The sequence below is a fragment of the Pogonomyrmex barbatus genome, unplaced genomic scaffold (genome assembly GCF_055798465.1).
Source record: "Pogonomyrmex barbatus isolate J1 unplaced genomic scaffold, ASM5579846v1 scaffold29, whole genome shotgun sequence".
NCBI lineage: Eukaryota > Metazoa > Arthropoda > Insecta > Hymenoptera > Formicidae > Pogonomyrmex > Pogonomyrmex barbatus.
In genome coordinates, this window is record NW_028297126.1 from 21,996 (window position 1) to 44,248 (window position 22,253).

The following is a 22,253-nucleotide window of genomic DNA, read 5'->3' on the forward strand; positions in this document are numbered from 1 at the left end:
TATGAATTAATATTATATTATAAACTATGAATTAATATTATATTATAAACTATGAATTAATATTATATTATGGAATTGTTCAAAATTTTAATAATCATGCGTGGTCGCGCAAATTTCTATAAGATCTTCGAGGGAAGGGATCGATAGAGGGAGGAGAAATTGTCTCAGCCTTTTTCATAAGACCATTGAAACCTTCTATATTATTGCTAATACACTTATTTTTTAATTTAAAACTACGTAGAAGAGCGAGCGTGGCATATAGCGCACTATAGCTACTGTGTTAAAAGGCTCAGGTTCAAGTCTCGACAGAACCAAACATTTTCATCATACGCTCGTATCTCCTCTCGACGATCTGGCAAACCACGAGAACATTTCTGCCCAAAAAAACCTTCCCAAAAAAGTGTGCCGTTCAAAATCGGCGTTAAATTAGGTCTATTCTTTTCAGCTAAACTTCTTGCGCAGTTTATCTTTTCTCTTTTTCTCTCTAACATGAAGGCCTGTTTTACAATGCGTCGCATGTCGGTGTCGCAAATCGCAAGTCACAAGAATTGACCAATCACAGACAAACGTGGGGAGAATACTTGATTGTGATTGGCTCATTCTTATGGCCCACGATCCACGACACCGCACACGATACATTGTAGAACAGGCCTTAGAGTATCTCATCGATGACTCAGTTAGTAAATCGAATAATTTGATTCGTTATTCGATGAAACTATCTTGTAGGATCGTCACTAAAGTTACCATTAATTAAAATTTCTAAAGAAACATATTTCATTGATTATGGTTGTATCAAACATCAAACGTGCGTTATCTTCTAAATTCGCCATATCTCCCCCATTTCACATGTAAGGTTGGCTTACTGCTCGTTAAGCGTGGCGAGTTGCGTGACTCCAGTCTATATCGAAATTGAACGTCATATCATATGTAAATGGCGAGTGGTATATATGACGTATACGACAAATAAAGAAAAAATTATTCACGGGGTAAGTGCTTTGTTAAGTTAGCACAAAAGACAGATCACATTATTAACGGATGGAATATATCTAGACGATCTGTGCGTGTTTCTCGCCGTGGCAAACGACACGTCTGCAAGAGGATGGCAATTTGACCTATGAAGAATGGAATGCCTTTTACAACGGTATGTTTCGATGATAAGTATATGTATGAACTCGCGAATGTGTGCGTTATGCGAGGGTGCCCCTATTATATATATATATATATATATATATATATATATATATATAATAAATCTATCGAAGTACACTATTATTACCTTGATCGCGCTATCTTTTTGTCTTATTTTGTGTCTTTCGATCAACTGACCCAAGTCACATATTGAAGGTTACACACGGTTAGGTATCACTCCATCTCGCATTGTCCTTGCGATGGATTTTTTTCAATCTTTGTTGTACAACTTGATCGTAACAATCGTATTTGTATAGAGACGTTAATATACAGTAATAGCATTTCTTGTCAAGCCTGTCAATGTCTCTGTGTCGTGATGAGCGATTCGCTACATTCGACTCTTTAATATATCTCGTAAAAGAGAAATGGCAAGCTGCCAGAAAAAACACTATTGTATTGCTCTATAAAATTAGTGGAGAGTGTTACAATTTACATATGTTTAACAATTATGATTTATATCATGATTGAACGGAACGAATATTTATATAATGACAGTGCACTCTCATGATGCTTGTTCGATCTACTTTTTATTTTTCAAATAAAACATGATCAGTGGATTAATGCAATTTGTGTTTTCCATTTAATTTTCAGAGTACTGAAATAAAATCAACTTGATCGGTGCTATTCTAAATATAAAGTAAGTGTGATGAAATAAATTTTATATTTATCAAATTATATTTTGCAATGAATATAATTGTAGCAATTTATGGCGATTAATGAATATTTCGTCCATTCTTTAGTTTATTCCAGCTTTGTGTGAAATTTCATCACTTGTTTATTCTATTCAAAGAGTCATCGTATTAGCTCGTCGAAAATTTTTATCATGTATACAGAGACCATGCGATAATTATCCTAAAAGTTTTTACGCTAGTCAGTTTCAGTTTCTTAATTTCCATCAATTTGCTCAATTTTCGATAGCTTGCATGAATTAAAAAAAAATATCTTTCCTAGAAAATAACCATTTTTGATATTGTTACCTTGGATATATTAGATATATATTAGATATAAGAATTGATATCTCGTTTTCTTCTTGAGATGGCAGATGTCGATCCTGAGACTTTGCTAGAATGGCTCAGCATGGGACAAGGAGACGAAAGAGACATGCAATTAATAGCATTGGAACAATTATGCATGCTCTTGCTCATGTCCGACAATGTGGATCGTTGCTTCGAATGGTAAAATAATCACGTGTAATCTGTAGCATTGTATATACAATATATTGTTATATGATTTTTTTATATATTTGTAGTTGTCCTCCGCGCACGTTCCTTCCAGCCCTTTGCAGAATCTTTCTGGATGATTTGGTACCAGACAGTGTTCTCGAAGTAACCGCTCGAGCTATCACATATTACTTGGATGTCTCCGCGGAATGTACGCGCAGAGTGGTCGCTATGGAAGGTGCCGTGAAAGCTATCTGTAGCCGACTCTCTGGCGCTGGACTTGGCTCTAGAGCTAGCCGAGACTTGGCGGAGCAATGCATAAAGGTATAATATATCCAATCCCACAAGTCAAATATCTATATACGCGTGTCAAGTCTTAATTATATGCGACAAGATAATCGAATGACAATTTTATATTTGAAATTAGGTATTGGAACTTGTATGCGCCAGAGAGGCTGGTGCCGTGTTTGAAGCTGGTGGTCTGCCTTGTGCGTTGTGTTTCATTCGAGAGCACGGAGCGCGCGTACATCGGGATACGTTACACTCAGCGATGGCGGTCGTTACTCGACTATGCGGCAAAGTTGAACCTCAAGATAAAGCTTTGCCCGATTGCGTCGAGGCTCTGTCCGTACTACTCAGACACGAGGATGCACATGTTGCAGATGGAGCGCTTCGTTGTTTCGCGTCATTGGCAGACAGATTTTCCAGAAGGGGGACGGATCCCGCGCCATTAGCATCAAATGGATTAGTTTCTGAACTTTTATATCGGTAACATGCCGTTTCTTTTATCGATATATATCGCCGTAAATTATTTTCTTTTCTTCACTTCACGTATAAATAATTTTCTAGATTATCGAATGCAGCAGGTCCTGGCACGTCCACTACGGCGACCTGCAGCAATCCAAAAACACCTCCGCCATCCAGTACCGTGACCACAGTTCCAACGCCGGAACCAAAGTCCTGTGCTTCTGTTTCAACTATAATTAGTCTTTTGTCGACACTTTGTAGAGGATCACCGTCCATTACGCATGATCTTCTACGTTCAGAATTACCAGATGCGATAGAAAAGGCATTAAAGGGAGACGAACGATGCGCTCTTGATTCTATGAGGCTGATTGATCTTTTGCTAGTCTTATTATTTGAAGGAAGATCAGCGTTGGGACGTAGCACTACCGGTGGTCCGTCTGGTCCCTTGTTACCAAGATTGAGACGTTTGGATAGTGCTGGAGAAAAGTCGCACAGACAACTGATCGATTGCATACGCTCGAAAGATACAGATGCATTGATAGAAGCGATCGATACAGGAGGTATCGAAGTTAATTTTATGGACGACGTTGGGCAAACTTTGCTCAATTGGGCCTCGGCGTTCGGTACGCAAGAAATGGTCGAGTTTTTGTGCGATAGAGGTGCGGACGTTAATAAAGGTCAACGATCGTCCAGCCTACATTACGCGGCTTGTTTCGGAAGACCGGCTATCGCCAAAGTTTTACTTAGACACGGTGCTAATCCCGACTTAAGAGACGAAGATGGTAAAACACCTCTGGACAAGGCTAGAGAACGCGTTGATGAAGGACATAGAGAAGTTGCGGCCATCTTACAGTCGCCTGGAGAATGGATGTTACCACCCAGTCAAGAACATAGAAAACTTGAGACAGAAGTAGAAGAATTCATGGAACCTAAAGGGGATCCTGAAATGGCGCCTATTTATCTAAAAAGATTGTTACCAGTGTTTTGTGCAACTTTCCAATCAACTATGTTACCGAGTGTTAGGAAAGCGAGCTTAAGTTTGATTAGAAAAATGGTGCATTACATCCAGCCAGAATTACTTATAGAAACCTGTGGATCTGATAGAACCGGGGGATGTGGAGCTATGCTTGTAGAAGTAATCGCTAATGTTTTGGACAATGAGGTAAGCGTGATAGTATTGTTTACGTAATTCAACTTATCTAATGCAGAGTTTTGCACATCGTCGAGCGACGTTGTACTGTCTTCATGGAGAAGTAGCATTAGTAAAACAATTAAAGGAAGAGCGTATATGTAGAAAAGCCTCTATCCAAAAGTTACGTATTTTAAAATAGGTCTTCCTTTCTGCATGTATCTATCAATTTGAGAAATCTTCATATGAAAACTCAGAAAATGATCCCCATATTCGATAAACATTCCCTACTATCGAAACGTCTTGCTGGCTCATCGCAGCTATCTTAAATTATGATGTTAATAGTGAAAAGATATATATGGTGAAAATTCTTGCGAAATATATTGAAATAGAGAGATTTTCCGTAAAATAACGTTTGCATTCGATAAAACAAACTTGTAAAATACCGAAAGTAGAGAGTTCTTTTCCTCCGGTAATCGATAAATAACTGCATATCTAGAAAATGAATTATTTCAAATCGAGAGGAAATTTACTTCTATAAATATGGTCATTTATCGATTAATGGAACGAAGGAAGGGTTTTCGGCATATTTTACAAGTCTGTTCTATCGAGTGAAAACGTTATTTTATCAAAAAACGTTTCCACTTTAATTTATTTCGCAAGAATTTTCATCGTGTATTTTCTTACTTCTAACGCGTCATAATTCACGATGGTTGTGATGAATCAGCAAGAGCGTTGAAACCATTTGAAAACTTGTTCTATTTTAACTATGTTAATTATATTAACAGGAGGATGAGGATGGTCATTTGGTCGTTCTGCAAATGATACAGGATCTGATGATTAAAGGCAAAGACGAATTCTTGGAACATTTCGCACGTTTAGGAGTATTTTCAAAGGTTGCCACTTTAGCCGGACCACAAGAGAGTACACCCGAGCCAGAAGCGGAATCGAATCAATTGGGAGAAGAACAAAGAATGGAAGATGCGAAAGAATTATTAATAGGAAGAGCGTATCACTGGAGAGATTGGTGCATATGTAGAGGACGTGATTGCCTTTACATTTGGTCCGATGCGGCAGCTCTAGAGCTATCAAACGGAAGTAATGGATGGTTTAGATTTATTCTCGATGGGAAATTGGCGACTATGTATTCCAGCGGAAGTCCGGAAGGTGGAACAGATACGTCGGGTAAGTATGTGCGAGCGAACGTCGACCACTCGCGCGCGCACGCTTGATCTTTCGCTTTCAAAAATCATACCGATCACTCGCATCACCTATTTTTGATTCCTCTATTATCGTCTTCTTTATCGGAGATGCTTCTACTTCTTTTCATCTTAAATACTATAATCTCTTTTACGTTACGTATTTTCCTTTTGTGATTAACTTTTGTGAAGGGAACTATTTAAAGAATAACTGGTTTTTTTACTAACTGCCTACAGGAAAGGGGAGGAACACAGAGTCGCTTACCACTGAAGGTAGGTCACATATGTGTTTAGTTCATGTAATGACTCGCACGTTGAATCATCTTTTAGTACATTCTACAAACTTATCGTTTGTAAAAGTACTTATTGTAATTTGTCTTTTAGCTGTTTCTTACATGACATAATGAACGTACATTTCGTTCTTTTTCATACTATATTTGTTCAAGCGAGACACATGTGAGTTAAAATGAAACGATATCTGTACTTTGCAGAAAATCGTGGTGAATTTCTGGAGAAACTGCAAAGAGCGCGTAGTCAGTTAAAAGTGAACTTTGTAAGTCAGCCTGTACTTTCTCGGCCTGGTGCTACACGACTGGTCGTAGGAAATTGGGCATTATCCAGTAGAAAAGAAAGCGAATTATGTATACATAATAGCGATGGCCAACAACAGGCAACTATTCTGAGGGAAGATTTGCCAGGTTTTATTTTTGAATCGAATAGAGGTACCAAGCATTCTTTTACAGCGGAAACAAGTTTAGGTATGAGAGGAGCATCCTACTGCGTCTTATCGATGCATCTATTATTATTTCATTTATTAGAATCCTTAAGGTTTTATGATTGTTTCATAACTTATACGTATGGTTTAGGTCCAGAATTTGCAGCAGGTTGGACTGGCAAAAGGGGAAAGAGATTAAGATCAAAGATCGAAGCGATTAAACAAAAGGTTAAAGTACAAGCGCAGGAGATATACGAACGTTACTTTAAAGCGGCTCAAGCTCAACCACGCGGCGTAGTCGCGAAACTCGGCACTATTGTTAGTCAAATAGAGAAAGCATCTCAGAAGCAACAGTCTGGAAGTCGCGAATGGCGCAATATATTGAAAATTGCGTTGGAACAACTGAAAGTATTATTGAATGAAGAAGGTCGAGTGTCTGCATACGAATTACACTCGAGTGGTCTCGTACAAGCGTTACTTGCCTTATTGGCTACGCCCCCGGGACCCTCGCCTCCCACTCTGAGAGCGACCAAACTTAGAATGCAAAGGATAACTGCGTTCAAAAGCTGCTTTCAGACGAAAGATACAACCAAGGAGCCTAATTCGGCGAAGATTTTAGTTCACAAATTAGTTTCGGTGTTGGAATCGATAGAAAAATTACCCGTATATCTGTACGATACACCCGGATCAGGCTACGGCTTACAGGTATGCTAGTGTGCACGCGTACACGATATAATTCTTTTATGTGTGCGAATGTTTCTCATACGTGTCATGTATCTCGGTGCGTTTTACAGATTTTGACGAGGAGATTGCGCTTTCGACTGGAAAAAGCTTCAAGCGAGAGCGCGTTGATCGACCGATCTGGTCGTAGCTTAAAAATGGAACCATTAAGCACGATACAACAATTAGAGAATCATTTATTAAAAATGGTAGCCAAGCAATGGCACGATCACGATAGGTCTACGTTCGCCTTCGTGAAAAGATTAAAGGAAGAAAGTAGAATAACGTTCAAGTATCAACATGATTTCGACGAAAATGGCTTGCTATATTGGATCGGGACGAATGCTAAGACTTGTTCCGAATGGGTAAATCCAGGTCAATATGGCTTGGTCGTCGTCACGTCGAGCGATGGAAGAAATTTGCCGTACGGTCATCTCGAAGATATACTCAGTCGTGATCCGTCGGCATTAAATTGTCACACTAACGACGACAAACGGGCGTGGTTCTCGATAGATCTTGGAGTTTGGATTATTCCAAGCGCTTATACCTTGAGGCACGCGAGAGGATACGGTAGAAGCGCATTGAGGAATTGGATGTTTCAAGCATCAAAGGATGGCGTTACATGGATAACGTTATACGCCCACGTAGACGATTGTTCTTTAAATGAACCAGGTAGTACGTCTACTTGGACGTTAGAACCACCGAGCGAAGAGACGCAAGGCTGGCGACACTTACGTCTACAGCAAATCGGAAAGAACGCCTCTGGGCAAACACATTATCTGTCCGTGTCTGGTTTTGAGATTTATGGAGAAGTTACTGGAGTATGCGAGGATTTAGGTCGCGCGGCCAAGGAGGCCGAAGCTGGTGTACGGAAGCAAAGAAGATTTATTAAAACACAAGTTCTTAAACATTTAGTTGCAGGAGTTCGAGTAGCTAGAGGATTAGATTGGAAGTGGAGGGATCAGGATGGCATACCACCAGGTACGTACGGATGAAATAGGTGATGAGAATAATTTAAATGCCGATAAACATGACCGGTCCTAGATCGTCTTACATACATATAGGTGAAGGTACAGTTACGGGAGAATTGCATAACGGATGGATAGACGTAACGTGGGATCATGGTGGATCAAATTCGTACAGAATGGGTGCCGAAGGAAAATACGATCTTAGATTGATCGGCGCTGGTCTTGACACAGACAATACGGCTAAGTGTAAAAGCGGAGGCGTCCTAACAGGTCGAAAATCAAATAGCACTCCTAGTTTACCCGATTGCACCGACACTACTATACGTGGTTCAGTAGCTTCTACGGATCAAGCTGCGAGTGCGGATAATCTGGCGGCAAAGGTGCGATTTATTTATCCGTCACCTATTTGCTTAATTACGCAACTACTTAATTACGCAGCTTTGTATTGTATCGCACGAGATGTATCTCAAGATTATTGGCGGTATTAATTTCAATTGTGTCGAGCAGCAAGCTGCCGAATCGATAGCCGAGAGTGTATTGTCGGTAGCCCGTGCGGAAGCGGTGGTTGCCGTAACTGGTGAAAGCGGAGCAAACTCGACGAGTGAACTTTCAGTCGTATTGCATCCCAGACCAGATACGACTGTTACCAGCGATCTAGCTACTATCGTCGAGAGCCTCACTCTCAATACGGACTGTCCAGTTAACAGTACCAGTAATCGAGCGTCCAGTTCGAAACCACTTTTTGCTACTGTGCGAGGAAATAAGGTAAAGAGATGACATTATTGTTTACTTGAAACTATATTTCCCTTCTTTTTCCCCTGAAATATCTTAAGAATTATCTAACGAACTGATATGCGACGCATAGGCTAGTGGAGGCTTGCTGAGTTTAGAAACCGCGGAAGTTCTGGATCGTATGAGAGAAGGTGCCGACAGATTACGCAACAATACCAACAGTTTTCTGAGTGGTGAGCTACTCGGTTTAGTTCCCGTTAGAATCAGCGTCTCCGGCGAATCAGATGAAAACTCGTTAAGGATTAAATCTGTACCGAGACATCATCCCACTGGAATCACGGACGGTATGTGTATCGATGATGATGTTTGTTCCGATATACCTTCCGATATATTATTTATTTCAACTGTAATGCTTATATTTTTATTGTAATGCTTATATTTAAATCAGACATACATCGGATCGAGAGATCCTCCGTAACTATACATCTTTTACGAACTTTGCACGTTCGTGTGCGGAAAATACACGATCGCATTCTCTAATCTCTGACCGATCATTGATTTCCTTTCCTCGTGCTCATGCTGATGGTGTATGTAAAAAATGTAAAAATAGTACATTTCCTTCGAATTAGTTGCTAAAGACTGTACTCGAGAGAAAGAAGCTAGCTCGTCTACGCAAAATACAACGGGCGGTTGTCCTGTTGTGGTTACCAATCCCATGTCGGTATCTGTGCCTAATCTCGCTTGTTCCGATGCTAACAATACCTTGGAATCAACAGCTGCTACTGGTTTATTGGAAACTTTTGCTGCCATGGCGCGAAGACGAACATTAGGTTAGTTCTAAATTAAATACATGCGACGAGAATACATACCCGTCCTTATTATTATATATCTATATTTTCTATTTTTATTATCATACATCTTTTTAATCTTGTTTGTATAAATCTGCAATTTTTTCGGGATATATCACGCGAAAAAGTATTTTTTTACTCACATTTAGTTACACGTATATTAGAAGGATGATTCTGCGCAGCATTCTCCATAATGTTGCGTGCATTTTTTTAACAAATAAGTCTTTGAAGAAACGAAAAAAGATGAAAAATACTTCTAGGACCTGCGGGTGGACAGCATCTCGCTTCGAATTCTAATACGAGTTGTAATCCAATTCGAGGACCGAATTCTGTGTCTAGTCTTGTACGATTGGCACTGAGTCCTAATTTTCCTGGTGGTTTACTCAGTACGGCGCAGAGTTATCCAAGTCTGACAAGTAGCGGACAAGTGGCTGGTAGCGGCGTTACTACAACAACTGGACCAGGTTTAGGACAAGCGCTTACCATGTCTCTAACTAGTACAAGTAGCGATAGTGAGCAGGTAAAATCATTTGAGTAATTAATGTATTCTAAAATGGTCCAATTTTTTTCTCAAAAGTTGTTTAGTTATTGAAGAAAATCGTGGAACTTGATTTTGCCTTAATGCAACGAAAATTCATTTCGTTCTAGGTCAGCCTTGAAGATTTCTTGGAATCCTGCGGAGGTGTAGCGACTTCGAGTACTGGTGGAGGTCGTACCACTGGCGGGCCTACGCTTTTGACTGAATTGGAAGATGATGAGGACGGTGTTCTAGAAGAGGAGGAAGATAACGAAGAAAATGATCAAGAGGTAATTTCGCGAAAGTATTTGGTTATACAAGATGAGTCCAACAAAGTCTGCAAGCGTCACAAATGTATTCTTCGATTCGATTGTACTCCTCCAAAATTTGACCAAAAATTTGACCGAGCATAATCTGTTACACGTAGAATTTTTAAATTGTTAACGCTTTAATATTTTTGCTACAGAAAAATTTAAATAGGTTGATCGAAAGATACATCTATAAAATCGAGCAATTTATTTTAGAAACGTTTTATCTGTTAATCACATCAAATAATACTCGATGTGCGTGCGTGCGTCGAGATTAATATCGAAATCATATTCATTAATGTAAATAATTATCGTCAACATACAATATCAGAATACAACTGATCTTAAACGCATCATTACGTAATTTTAGGAAGAGGATGAAGAGAATGAAGAGGAAGGTGACGGTTGCGAAGGCGAATACGAAGAAGTTATGGTAAGTCGTAACCTTTTGGCAGCATTTATGGAAGAAGAAGCACCACAGAGTAGCAAGAGGCGTGCATGGGATGATGAATTTGTATTGAAGCGTCAATTTTCTGCTCTTATTCCTGCTTTTGATCCACGTCCTGGTCGAACGAACATTAATCAAGTAAGTAACGTACGATATAAATTAAATTAGGCATGCTTAGCTTGTCGACATTTTAATATTGTGAAATGTTTTCACACGATAGACAACGGATTTGGAAGTTCCCCCTCCTGGCAGCGAAACACAAATTAATAGTCGTATAGGATCATTGCCTATGCCTAGACTTTCCTTGTCATTGAAAGGACCAGGATTTCCAGGCGTACCGGATGTCGAGATATCGCTTTCGGACCCGCACGCTAGTATCTTTCAAGCAGTCCAGGAACTAATGCAATTAACTGAATTGGGCAGCCGTCAAGAGAAATTAAAAAGAATTTGGGAACCAACCTATACGTAATGATTTAAATTTTATTAACTTTGTTAATTTTATATCTTAAAAACATCATATTAGAGAGACAAAAAAAGAGATTGTCTGATCCTGTCTCATTTTGTTTTTTCTATTTAGAATAATATATAAGGAAGCCAGGGACGAAGAATCGTCTGGCAGAGCGACGCCGATCGTAACACTATATTCTCGCAATCCCGCGCAAAATGCAAATGCGTGCACCGTGGAGGATGTTCTGCAACTCTTGAGACATGTATTCGTTTTGGGCACTATTCGAGACGAAGGCGTCTCGGAGCAGGATGAAGCGAACGATACAACCTACTGGCTTCACCCAGATGATTTTACATCGAAAAAAATTACGAACAAAATCGTACAACAGATTCAGGATCCATTAGCTCTGGCCGCTGGTGCATTGCCCAATTGGTGTGAAGAGCTCGCGCGAAGCTGTCCATTCTTGTTACCTTTCGAAACAAGACGACTCTATTTCAGTTGTACTGCTTTTGGTGCTTCGCGGTCTATCGTATGGTTACAAACGCAGCGAGATGCGATCCTTGAAAGACAAAGAGCACCTGGTTTAAGTCCAAGACGTGACGATAGTCACGAATTTCGTGTCGGCAGGCTTAAGCATGAGAGAGTCAGCGTACCGAGGGGAGAAAAACTTCTAGATTGGGCGGAGCAGGTGTTGAAGGTAAAAGAGAAGAAAAAAATATAATTATATATTATGTTACGTACAACCATGCGATAGTGTAGAAAAACGATAAGAAAAAATATATATATATATATATGTGTCTATATTTATTTCTTTACTTTTCCTCGTAGGTACATGCGAGTCGTAAAAGCATACTCGAAGTAGCGTTTGTAGGAGAAGAGGGTACTGGTCTTGGACCTACTTTAGAATTTTTTGCACTCGTTGCGGCGGAATTACAACGTAAAGATCTGGGTCTTTGGTTATGTGACGACACCGCTGACGATCATACCATACAAATCTTGAATGAAGAGCAAACGTGTGTCTCCGGAGAGAAGATTCGGCCTGCAGGATATTATGTAACGCGTGCCAGCGGCTTATTCCCAGCTCCATTACCGCAAGATTCGGCATGTTGCGATCGTGCTGTTCGATATTTCTGGTTCCTAGGAGTCTTCTTAGCCAAAGTTCTCCAGGATAATAGATTAGTAGATTTACCGTTATCCCGTCCATTCTTAAAATTAATGTGCCGTGGTGATATCTCGAACAATGTCAATGAAAAAATCGGTCTTACCGGTGTTACGCAAGAAAGCATGTCGTCTAGTATGTCGAGTAGCTTTATATCGGAAGAAGGAGAAAATGACGCTGCGTACTCTTCGTTAGAGCCCTGTCCATGGTACGCTGATTTATTAGATATAGAAGATCTTGTCGAAGTGGATCCTGTAAGAGGAGAGTTTCTAAGAGAAATACAAAATGCGATCACGAAACGTGATAGAACTTTTTCCGATGGTCCAAACTCCGCTGACGAAGAAACATCATTACATATTATTCATCCATCGGGTACTTCAGTGGCTATCGAAGATTTAGCGTTAACTATGACATATTCACCAAGTTCGAAAGTTTTTCAACATGATCAAGTGGAATTGGTAGAAAATGGCTCGGATATCGCAGTGACAATAGAAAATGCAAGAGAATACGCGAATCTTACGATCAATTACTGCCTTAACCAGGGAATCTATCGACAACTTGAAGCGTTTAAGTCGGGCTTTTCAAAAGTCTTTCCGATGGAAAAACTTCATGTTTTTAGTCCAGATGAAATGAGAGCGATGCTTTGTGGAGAACAGAATCCACAATGGACGAGAGAAGATTTGCTCAATTACACCGAGCCAAAACTAGGATACACGAAGGAAAGGTAAGGCGGTAATCGACATATTTTTATATGATAAACTTGTTACGAGGAAAGTCTGCACGTATTGTCCTCGAAAGTAAAGCTGGATTATCTGGCTCATAATGTTGATCACAGCGTCAGCTTTCATTTAATTTTTTTCAGTCCTGGTTTCCAAAGATTTGTCAACGTGCTGTTATCATTGACTGGATCTGAAAGAAAAGCATTCTTACAATTTGCCACCGGTTGTTCGGCTTTACCTCCAGGAGGTTTATGTAATTTACATCCCAGATTGACTGTCGTACGAAAAGTAGACGCTGGTTCTGGTGGTTATCCTTCTGTTAATACCTGTGTTCATTACTTAAAATTACCAGAATATCCTACCGAGGAAATTCTGAAAGAAAGGCTATTGGCTGCTACCCGAGAAAGAGGGTTTCATTTGAATTAAATTGATTCTCTTGCCCTAAGATTTAAATTAGTAGATTATACAGAAAAAAAGATATACTTAACAAATCGATATGTATGTACGCTGTGTATGTAAGAGCAAGTGTACGGCCTTTATTATAATTCGATAACTTTATTTTTCTGATACGAATTCGTATGAATAGATAGCAACTTAGCAATTGGAGACGGAAACTTTGTCTCTACAAAAATGTCTATAATGTTAAATATGTTCCTTTGGTATTTTATATCACCTGCGTATCTTATTTCTTTTTTAAATTTAAATGAAAAACGATTTCACACATCATCTATTCTTTCCCTTATGGTCTTTTTTTCCTTTTCTGGTTTTTTTTTTTTTTTTTGCTTTTTTTGCTTTTTTTGCTTTTTTTGGAATAAATGTACATTCTAATACTTTAGTAAATCCGTGATCGCATCATCAAAGCATGAAAGCATTTATCACTCGATGCTTCAAGCTCTCTTAAAATCATATTGGTTTTCTGTATATTGACATCTTTGTAATATTTCATATACATATATATAAAGTATAGATAGGAGACAAAAAAAAATATATATATATATATATGATATACATATTTATATTTAATGTGTAATTTCTTGGCGTGAATTAGTAAATATCCTCATTTTATTTTACCACAAATATTGTTAGTTGTTGAATCTAACGATTTATGAGCTATAATTAATCAGATTTTCGCAACATAATTATGCCTTAACATATATTACGTTATAACAACACTATGACAGTATTGCCTTTTTTTTTTTGTACATTGCATATCGAAAATAATTTGTTTAAGCGTGCACGTACGCACATACGCGCACAAGCATACAAGCATACATAGATGCATGCATGCGTGTACAACTGCAGTGCGTTCGTGCACGTATGTTGATAAGAATCGAACATCTAAAAGGCATTGAAGATAACGTAGTTCGAGACGTTAATAGCATAAACTATTATGAAACTTAAACTTCGAATTAGAAGGCTGTATCTTTTCCTAAAATGTCTCTACATGAATGGATTTCAAATATATTTGCTAAATTCGTAAAAACTTGAGTCTCACTTGAATATTCATATTATCTTTATCGAAAATGTTATCGTACTATGAGAAAATAGTGCAATAGACAAAACATCTAATTGCATAAATATGTACATTTAGCAAATTTTCTATTCTCTTTATTATGAATACTCGTAAACATGGGTTACGTAAAACACGGATTATCGTGTGCACGGATATGTATGCGAAGAGAATTATGTAAATCAAAATTGACATATATTTGCAAAATAATTTTTCATCGACAATAGCGAAAATGTTTCGTATGTAATATGTAAACCGATGTTTACAGCTTTCAAATATCTGCTCCTTATAATTATGTGTATTTGTACATCGTCTAACTCCTAAATATTCTAAATGCAAGAATGTCTCTTTAAATGTGAAACGAAAGAAAAAGTGTGTTGCGATATTACGTCGCGAGCATTACTAGAATCAGGGATAAACTGAACATTGCATTATCCAATTGCATCCTTGTATAATATACTACTTAATGCTCACGCGCGCGATAATTAGAGATAATAGAAAAAATACGAAATACATAGTTATAATAATAGATTTTAAGAAATAAAATATAAAAATAATATAAATGTGAGAAAAGATTGAATATGACATTGACACTGAAAAATATTACATTATTGTAACATAAATTATTCTCATGAAGCAGATGAATAAAACCAAAAAAATATCGTAAAGTATAATATATTTCCCGATATATACCTTTATTACAAGTTTTATAAAGTCTATACATATATATTATGTATATCGTACATCATGTACATTAACTTATGTATATGATTTATAACAGTGTATCTGTAACATTTATACCATGTTAATAATTATGTATTGTGTATTAACACCACTTCTACATCCGTTCAAATTATTTCATCTAATATATTTACATAGAGTTATACACATTATGTGGCGTTTCAAAATTTGAGTAAAAACATTGCAACATTGCAAACATGTGCATTATCGCAATTTTTTGTTTAACATCGATTAATGCGTGCCAAATATCTAATTACCAACATCAGTAATTTAGACTTTTCAGACTTAATAATCTGCACACACATTGTGCAAAGATGTCATTATATTTGTGTCATATCTCAAAGCAAAAGTATAAAAATTTCATAGATTGTTCTATTATTACATCTAAGTAACTGTGCAAAATTTGAGCACAATTCTCTTATTGATTTAAGTTATTTAATTTTTTTATCTTGATTCTTAAAATCACATTTTGTAGTACTCGTTTACAAATTTGATGAGAAAGCATTACGAATTAAATCAAATTTTTTACATATAAAGCTCTAATAAATATTCGTACAAAAATTCATTTGAATCCCACTTACTCATTTAAAAGTTATTTACTTAAAAGTGCAGTAAAATGTGTGCAATATGCAATACACACACAAATGTATGTATATATAAAATAAACTAAATTATTTTGTTTTGATTTTGCAATTGATTTCAGGGCGTATTCAAAACCAAAATTTTTTTGTCATTAAGAAAAAATCTATAAAAAAAATTTTTTGAAATTTTTAGCTGATAATATATAGTTACATCATTAATCAACTCGTTATACATTTAATAAACAACACAATTTTATTTTATGTCCATCTATCGAAAACAACATTCAAGATACGCATAATATTATATCCATTATTTGTCTTTTTCTTAAATTTTATTGTTGCAGAGATTCTTTCACATTCAATTTTTGAGACGCCTTATATACGTATGACATGTATGCATAATGATATAGATGTGTGAGTGCGTGAGCATCCATGCACATATAATGCATGTATACATACATACACGCCTGCGCGCGCGCGCGCGCGCGCGCGTGCAAATACATGCATACAATCGTGTTTGTTTCAATTATGTATGTGTGTATCATACAGCATAATGATGCATTTCATAACTTTGCTAACGCAAATTTCTTTTGCATTTCATCATTTTGAACTAATGTTACTAGTCACTTTTTTAATACGTTGTTTGCTTCAAGTCGTTCTTCCTCCAATTCCTTGGATGTAATATCTAGTTTGGATTTTGCAAAGTTGCTTATTGAGAGATTCTGAAATAGATTGTAAATTAAGATATTAAGTATATTTTTTCCAGAGTATTTTATTATTTTTCTATAAATGTGTATAGCAACATATTGTATTTACTTTTAATAATTTTTTGTAAATATTTAAAATTTGTAAAAAAAGTACAAATCGCTAGATTCGTTAACACAGAATATAGAATATATCAGAATTTTTAAAAAACTTTACGGATAAGAAAAGAAGCGTGATATCAAGACGTTCGTATATTATCATATATATCTAAATAAATACTTTACGCTGATAACTTACTTGCACTATCTCATACTGTTTATTCTTGATAATAACAGGAAAGGAAAATACAATATCTTTTGGAATTCCGTAACTCCCATCGGATATAACACCCATGCTAACCCACTCTCCAGGCTTAGTACCAAACCACCAATCTCTCATATGATCTCCAGCAGCTTTAGCGGCAGACATGGCGGAAGACATTTTTCTGGCAGCTATTACAGCGGCGCCACGTTTCTGAATCATTTCTACGAAGATATTATTCAACCATTCGTCATCGTTTATTTCAGATGACACCATTTTTACACCGGATGAAAGCTCTACGGTTGCATGTGCCGCATCAGGATATTGCGTAGAACTATGATTACCCCAGATAATAACATTCTTTATTTTATCAACCTGTGATATCAATAAAAAAATATAGCACAGAATTGTGACACACACACACGCGCGCGCATTATATATGTATACATACATACATATTGTGTGTGTGTGTGTGTGTGTGTGTGTGTGTGTGTGTGTGTGTGTGTGTGTGTGTGTGTGTGTGTCATATATATGTATACACATATCACATATGAATTCGAATACAGTAGTCTTGTATTTATGACTAGAAAGAAAATCTCAAAAAATCAAGAAATATAAGAGATGTATCACAAAATAGTAATGTTTCATCCATGAACATTTCGAGTCTTAAACATTGACAATATATATTACCTGCACGTTTAATTTTGCAGCTAATGCCGCTTGTGCTCTGTTTTGATCCAATCTAGTCATTGCAGTAAAATTTTCTTTCGGAATGGACGGTGCATAATGCGAACAGATAAGGGCGTTAGTGTTAGCGGGATTACCTACAACTAGCACCTTGACATCCTTACGAGCATATTTATCCAATGCTTCACCTTGCACTTTAAAAATGTCTACATTTGCAGCCAGAAGATCTTTACGTTCCATTCCTTCTTTTCTTGGCATTGCGCCAACCAGAAAAGCAGCTGCTACGTCATTAAAGGCCTTGGCTGGTTCAGCCGTTGGTAAAATCTCTGAAAATTTTAATTAAACTGCTTATAATTATATAAGATGCCAACTTACTTAAAAATATAAAAGTGATAGTACAAGTCAGAATAGATATTTGTACAGCAGTATGTTATATAATATATTTCATATCTCATATCTTTTCAATATAGATTCATCAAATATGAAAGTCTTTACTTATTGATTTATAATAGTCTATATTTATTGATTTCATAAAAAATAACAGATAATTGCTGTTGCTTTGTTTAAAAAACTTTTTCTTTTGAAACACAACTTTGCTAAAATATTAAAATTTTATCCAAAAGACTACTATAATTTACATAGATGTCCAAATAACTAACATTTCACATATATACAAGCATTATTTAATATATTTCATATATAAAACTTATTTTTAAATATATTTAATTTTAAATATATAAACTTTTGATGTTTGCCCACCTTGTAAAAGAGGAAATGCCAAATCTTCCAGTTCCATAACCACACCATCCAATACTTTCATCATAGGTGGAATATCTAATAATCGGAGAATAATTGGTTGTTTTGGACCGAAAACTGTACCAACTGCAATCTGATACAGTAAAGAATAAGCGATTTGTCCAGCAGCACCAGTAACCACAACATTTATAGGTTCCGCCTAATAAAAAATAAAAAAGATTGTAATAATAACATTATCTCTTAAAACAATTATCTTACATTTTAATAATTTTAATAATTGTATCGTGAAATATAAAATTTTTTCTAGTATACTATGTATTATCAATCGTACTATGTTCGATTTAACATAATGTACCTATTTTCTATAATTACTTGTTCCTCACAAGTATAAAGCAAAAAGGAAAGTTTAATATCCAAAGGATATATTTACATATATGTGTATTACATATATGTGTGTATATATATATATATATATAATTGATGAATTTTTTAACATCTTGTGTACGTGTATATAAATATTTTATTTATGAAACTATAATCATATATTCTACGTACAAAATCTGAACATTTAACAGAATAACATATACATATGAGAATCATTAACAAATGGATTAATATACACATACATTCAGGATTCTATGCGAAGGTCAAATAAAGGTGAGATTAAAGCTACAAGAGATTAAAGCTACTTAAACACTAAAATAATTTTATTCATATTGTTCTTTTTATATCAACACAGTACGTGATATATAAAACTTACCATTCTTCTTGAAAAGTGATTATTAGCGGATTAATAGAAAAAATTACTTGATATCTAATATCCAAAATACTGCAATTAACTGAAAGAATAAATGGCGAATGACTAGAACCGAACTGGAAAACGATGCCAACCAATGTGAATAGTCATCAACCAAGCGAACTCAAATGGCAGTCACGAGTTTTTAATTATGCGCCTCCGGCTCTACCAGAGTGCGCCAGTATCACTAAAAAATAATGTTTATTCTCATAAGTATTGAAAAATTCTATGCCTTTACTGGTTTTACCGATAATTTTATTATAATTATTAACAGTTACTTATGAATTAATAATTTCAGAATATTCACTCTGACTAGTGTTTGTCAGTGTTGAATAGTATGTTTAATAATATTTGCAGAAGGTGAATCGAGTGGTTTCGTTGCAAACAAGATCGAAGTGCATCGAATAGCTTCATTGTGGATATATACATAAATATTTTGATAATTACATTACATGATTACATTTTTTTATATATTTTATTATTAAAATTTATTATTTTTTATATATTTAATATTTTCCTTAAAATATAAATTTTATTTTGCTTGTTTATAATAAATTATAATATTTTTAATATATTTTTAAATGTGTGCCTTTCTTTATATATTTATATTCCTTTTTTAAACATAATTTTATATAATGTAATCTAATAATTAATTTTATTTTATTATTATGTGTAACACATTGTATTTAAAAGTAATTTCTTAATTTCACTTATATGTATTCATGTAATTATATGCGACATATAACTGAGAAAAGAAAATTCGATGTAAAATAACTTCATTTTTGTTTTTATATATTTAGAAGTATTTTTCAATTTTATATATATATACACACAAGCAAACAAATCGGTGGTTTACCAATCACAAAACTGTTTAAATGAAAAGAAATAACAAAAATCGTTTGGCTATCCGCTTGATCTGCTTACGCGTCATGGGACTACGGAACGAAACTCTCGCGTATCGAAAACAGCGGAAAGTTCGCAATTGATCCGATTTTCGATACGCGCGATACACACATTAGGGGCGATACATTAAAGAATTTGCTGATCGATTTTGCGCAATATATGATGCGTTTCTTTGTCTTTCGAAAGATTGATCGCATTTTTGCGATATTGCGCTTCTGCTGCCTTTCGAAAAACGTTTTTCAAAACTTTCTGTTGTCATGCGGGGTACTTTTATTATTAGTTGTAGATCTGGCTACAACAAATGGAAACATGACGGTGAAAACTCATCGAGATCTAATTTTAAAATAATTTAAATTTCAAGCTAAAATCTTATCTTTATTAATTACACACTCTCTTCTTTACTCTTAAGTATCATTATTATTCTCTATATAATTTAAATTCTCACTGAGCTTATAATCCTCCATTGTGTTCTCATTATAAAGCTTCAAGACATTTGTAAGATTTGTCTTTTTGTGTTTAGTTCTTGTATCTGACTTCATACATATTTTATATCCTTTCAAAATTGGCCATCTCTGCTTTTCCTTGAGATACTTTGCTGCTATTTGAATATTTTCCATTTTAACTATTGCGCTCCTGTATGAATATATATATATATATATATATATATATTATACATATGTGAAGAATTTGATATACATATATATTACAGTAATATTAGCAGAGATAAAATTTTATCTACCTAAAGTCTTTATTATAAGGTTTTAATAAGGTTACACGAACACACCCAGGAATGGCACCTCGTATTTCATGCACTTTTGTTCCATTTGCTATGTTTGAGATAAATAGCCTATGTGTAAAGAAACAATAAAATAATAATTTTTTATAAATAATGATAAAACAAAACCATGATTCAAGTAAAAGTATTCTCACGTTTGTGTAATTTTAATATCTGGTTTAATTTCAGGTATAAAAATTTTCTTTTTTATCTTCCTGTCTTTTGTATCTTTCACAGATGCAAGATCATGTAGTGATTGAATAACAATTCGTTTCCCATTAATCGTTTTATTTTTTGCATGTTTGTAGTTGTTAAGTTTTTCCTCCACGGTAGAAAAGACGACGTGACACGTTCTGCTAGATTGTCTTGGCAGTTTCACGTAAAAATTACCTTCAAATAAACTTTCAATGTCTTTTTTGTCTTTTATTGTGTAGGGAAGACGGACGTTCAATGTTCGTTCTCTTCGTCTTTTTAATTGGGATAATTTCCGAAACTTGCGCATAACCTAAAAATTATTTTTTTATTTATTATCGTCTTTCAAGAACGGAGATTAAACGCTTCAGTAAAAATAAATGATATTAAGATAAAACAAACATATATGTATGTAACATATGTATATGATATAATTTAATAGAAAATTACACTTACGTTAATTAACCAATTAGCACAGCATTTGTACAGTAAGGATTCTACCATAGACATAGTATAGATAGACCGAGCTTTATACCAGGCAATGTGCGAGTGAGAAAAAACAATACCTGATTTTTTTTCTCTCTCTTTCTAATAGAAGAAGGTGGGGGAAACATTAAGTGGGGACTGTGTGTATGATTCCTATCGTAGACTAGGCTTAAATGTCGGTTCACAATAGGTGATAAGCTTTAAGAAGTAAGAAATTGATCAATCATAAATGTCGGTCCACAATAAGTATTAATCTTTAAGTCGTAAGAAATTGATCAATCATAGTAGATTATTCTTTTCATATTCGATTATAATTAGTCAATTTCTTACTTCTTAAATCACCTATTGTGGACCGACACTAATCGAATATGAAAAGAATAATCACTTATGATAGGTCAATTTCTTAAAGATTAAATATTATTGAATACTATTGTGGACCGAGACTTACGTTGATTTCCTTACTGCTTAAGTCTTTTTAGTGTCGCTTAGTTTTCGCTGTATGTGAAAAATTTCACGTGAAATGTTAAGGTGTGAAAAATGAAAAATAAAAAGTAAAAAATAAAAAGTGTAAAATTTCAAATAAAGTTACACGATTGACTCCTTGATCCGTCAATCAGAGACTCTGATCCGCCATGTTTTGGCTAAATCCTAGATACCTCATACTATTATACTACTGTTACACTATAATATTTTTAACTTTTTGATACACAATTGTTAAAATGATCCTCTGTAAAATCAATTCAATGACAGCTATTCATAAAGTTAGCGCAACGAGAAAATCCATCGCGGAAAAGCGCCAACAATAAAGAAGAAATT

General features: G+C 35.4%; 3 protein-coding genes across 6 annotated transcripts; 1 reads left to right on the plus strand and 2 right to left on the minus strand.

Moving 5' to 3' along the window:
* The first annotated feature begins 813 nt into the window (after positions 1 to 813).
* On the plus strand, positions 814 to 15,183 carry Ufd4 (ubiquitin fusion-degradation 4-like). The gene is made up of 22 exons (XM_089078735.1): positions 814 to 986; positions 1,051 to 1,141; positions 2,224 to 2,363; positions 2,438 to 2,672; positions 2,776 to 3,116; positions 3,198 to 4,257; positions 5,013 to 5,409; positions 5,661 to 5,696; positions 5,915 to 6,181; positions 6,290 to 6,843; positions 6,933 to 7,839; positions 7,923 to 8,206; positions 8,334 to 8,591; positions 8,692 to 8,902; positions 9,188 to 9,388; positions 9,667 to 9,926; positions 10,055 to 10,213; positions 10,602 to 10,817; positions 10,900 to 11,144; positions 11,257 to 11,824; positions 11,956 to 13,010; positions 13,149 to 15,183. The coding sequence occupies exons 2-22, from the start codon at positions 1,115 to 1,117 to the stop codon at positions 13,429 to 13,431; spliced, it is 7,704 nt and encodes a 2,567-aa protein (XP_088934861.1). The 5' UTR covers positions 814 to 986; positions 1,051 to 1,114; the 3' UTR covers positions 13,432 to 15,183.
* On the minus strand, positions 15,175 to 19,187 carry Mdh1 (malate dehydrogenase 1). Its single transcript, XM_011634573.2, has 5 exons — positions 19,046 to 19,187; positions 18,289 to 18,484; positions 17,533 to 17,855; positions 16,840 to 17,217; positions 15,175 to 16,559 (listed from the first exon to the last, which is right to left on the minus strand). Exons 1-5 carry the CDS (start codon positions 19,046 to 19,048, stop codon positions 16,461 to 16,463), a joined length of 999 nt encoding a protein of 332 aa, XP_011632875.1. The 5' UTR covers positions 19,049 to 19,187; the 3' UTR covers positions 15,175 to 16,460.
* Positions 19,128 to 21,546, minus strand: LOC105424380 (uncharacterized). Of its 4 annotated transcripts, none has more exons than XM_089078738.1 (5): positions 21,408 to 21,546; positions 20,915 to 21,264; positions 20,724 to 20,831; positions 20,430 to 20,617; positions 19,128 to 19,268 (listed from the first exon to the last, which is right to left on the minus strand). In XM_089078738.1, the coding sequence occupies exons 1-5, from the start codon at positions 21,459 to 21,461 to the stop codon at positions 19,231 to 19,233; spliced, it is 738 nt and encodes a 245-aa protein (XP_088934864.1). In that variant the 5' UTR covers positions 21,462 to 21,546; the 3' UTR covers positions 19,128 to 19,230. The 4 variants fall into 4 exon arrangements, with proteins under 4 accessions (XP_088934864.1, XP_088934862.1, XP_088934863.1 ...); XM_089078736.1 differs by lacking the exon at positions 19,128 to 19,268 and adding an exon at positions 19,857 to 20,272; XM_089078737.1 differs by lacking the exon at positions 19,128 to 19,268 and adding an exon at positions 19,857 to 20,276.
* Between the last annotated feature and the right edge of the window lie 707 nt (positions 21,547 to 22,253).

Excerpts from the sequence above, each read along its gene's own strand:
- Ufd4 (XM_089078735.1), top strand. The coding sequence starts at position 1,115 with ATGAAGAATGGAATGCCTTTTACAACG. Across the intron at positions 6,182-6,289 it reads TACAGCGGAAACAAGTTTAG|GTCCAGAATTTGCAGCAGGT; the intron begins GTATGAGAGGAG and ends CGTATGGTTTAG. Across the intron at positions 9,389-9,666 it reads GGCGCGAAGACGAACATTAG|GACCTGCGGGTGGACAGCAT; the intron begins GTTAGTTCTAAA and ends AAATACTTCTAG.
- Mdh1 (XM_011634573.2), bottom strand. Across the intron at positions 17,856-18,288 it reads GGCATTTCCTCTTTTACAAG|AGATTTTACCAACGGCTGAA; the intron begins GTGGGCAAACAT and ends TAAAATTTTCAG. Across the intron at positions 17,218-17,532 it reads CTGCAAAATTAAACGTGCAG|GTTGATAAAATAAAGAATGT; the intron begins GTAATATATATT and ends TTGATATCACAG.
- LOC105424380 (XM_089078736.1), bottom strand. The coding sequence starts at position 21,461 with ATGTCTATGGTAGAATCCTTACTGTACAAATGCTGTGCTAATTGGTTA. Across the intron at positions 20,832-20,914 it reads GATATTAAAATTACACAAAC|GCTATTTATCTCAAACATAG; the intron begins GTGAGAATACTT and ends CTTTACACATAG. Across the intron at positions 20,618-20,723 it reads CCTTATAATAAAGACTTTAG|GAGCGCAATAGTTAAAATGG; the intron begins GTAGATAAAATT and ends ATATTCATACAG.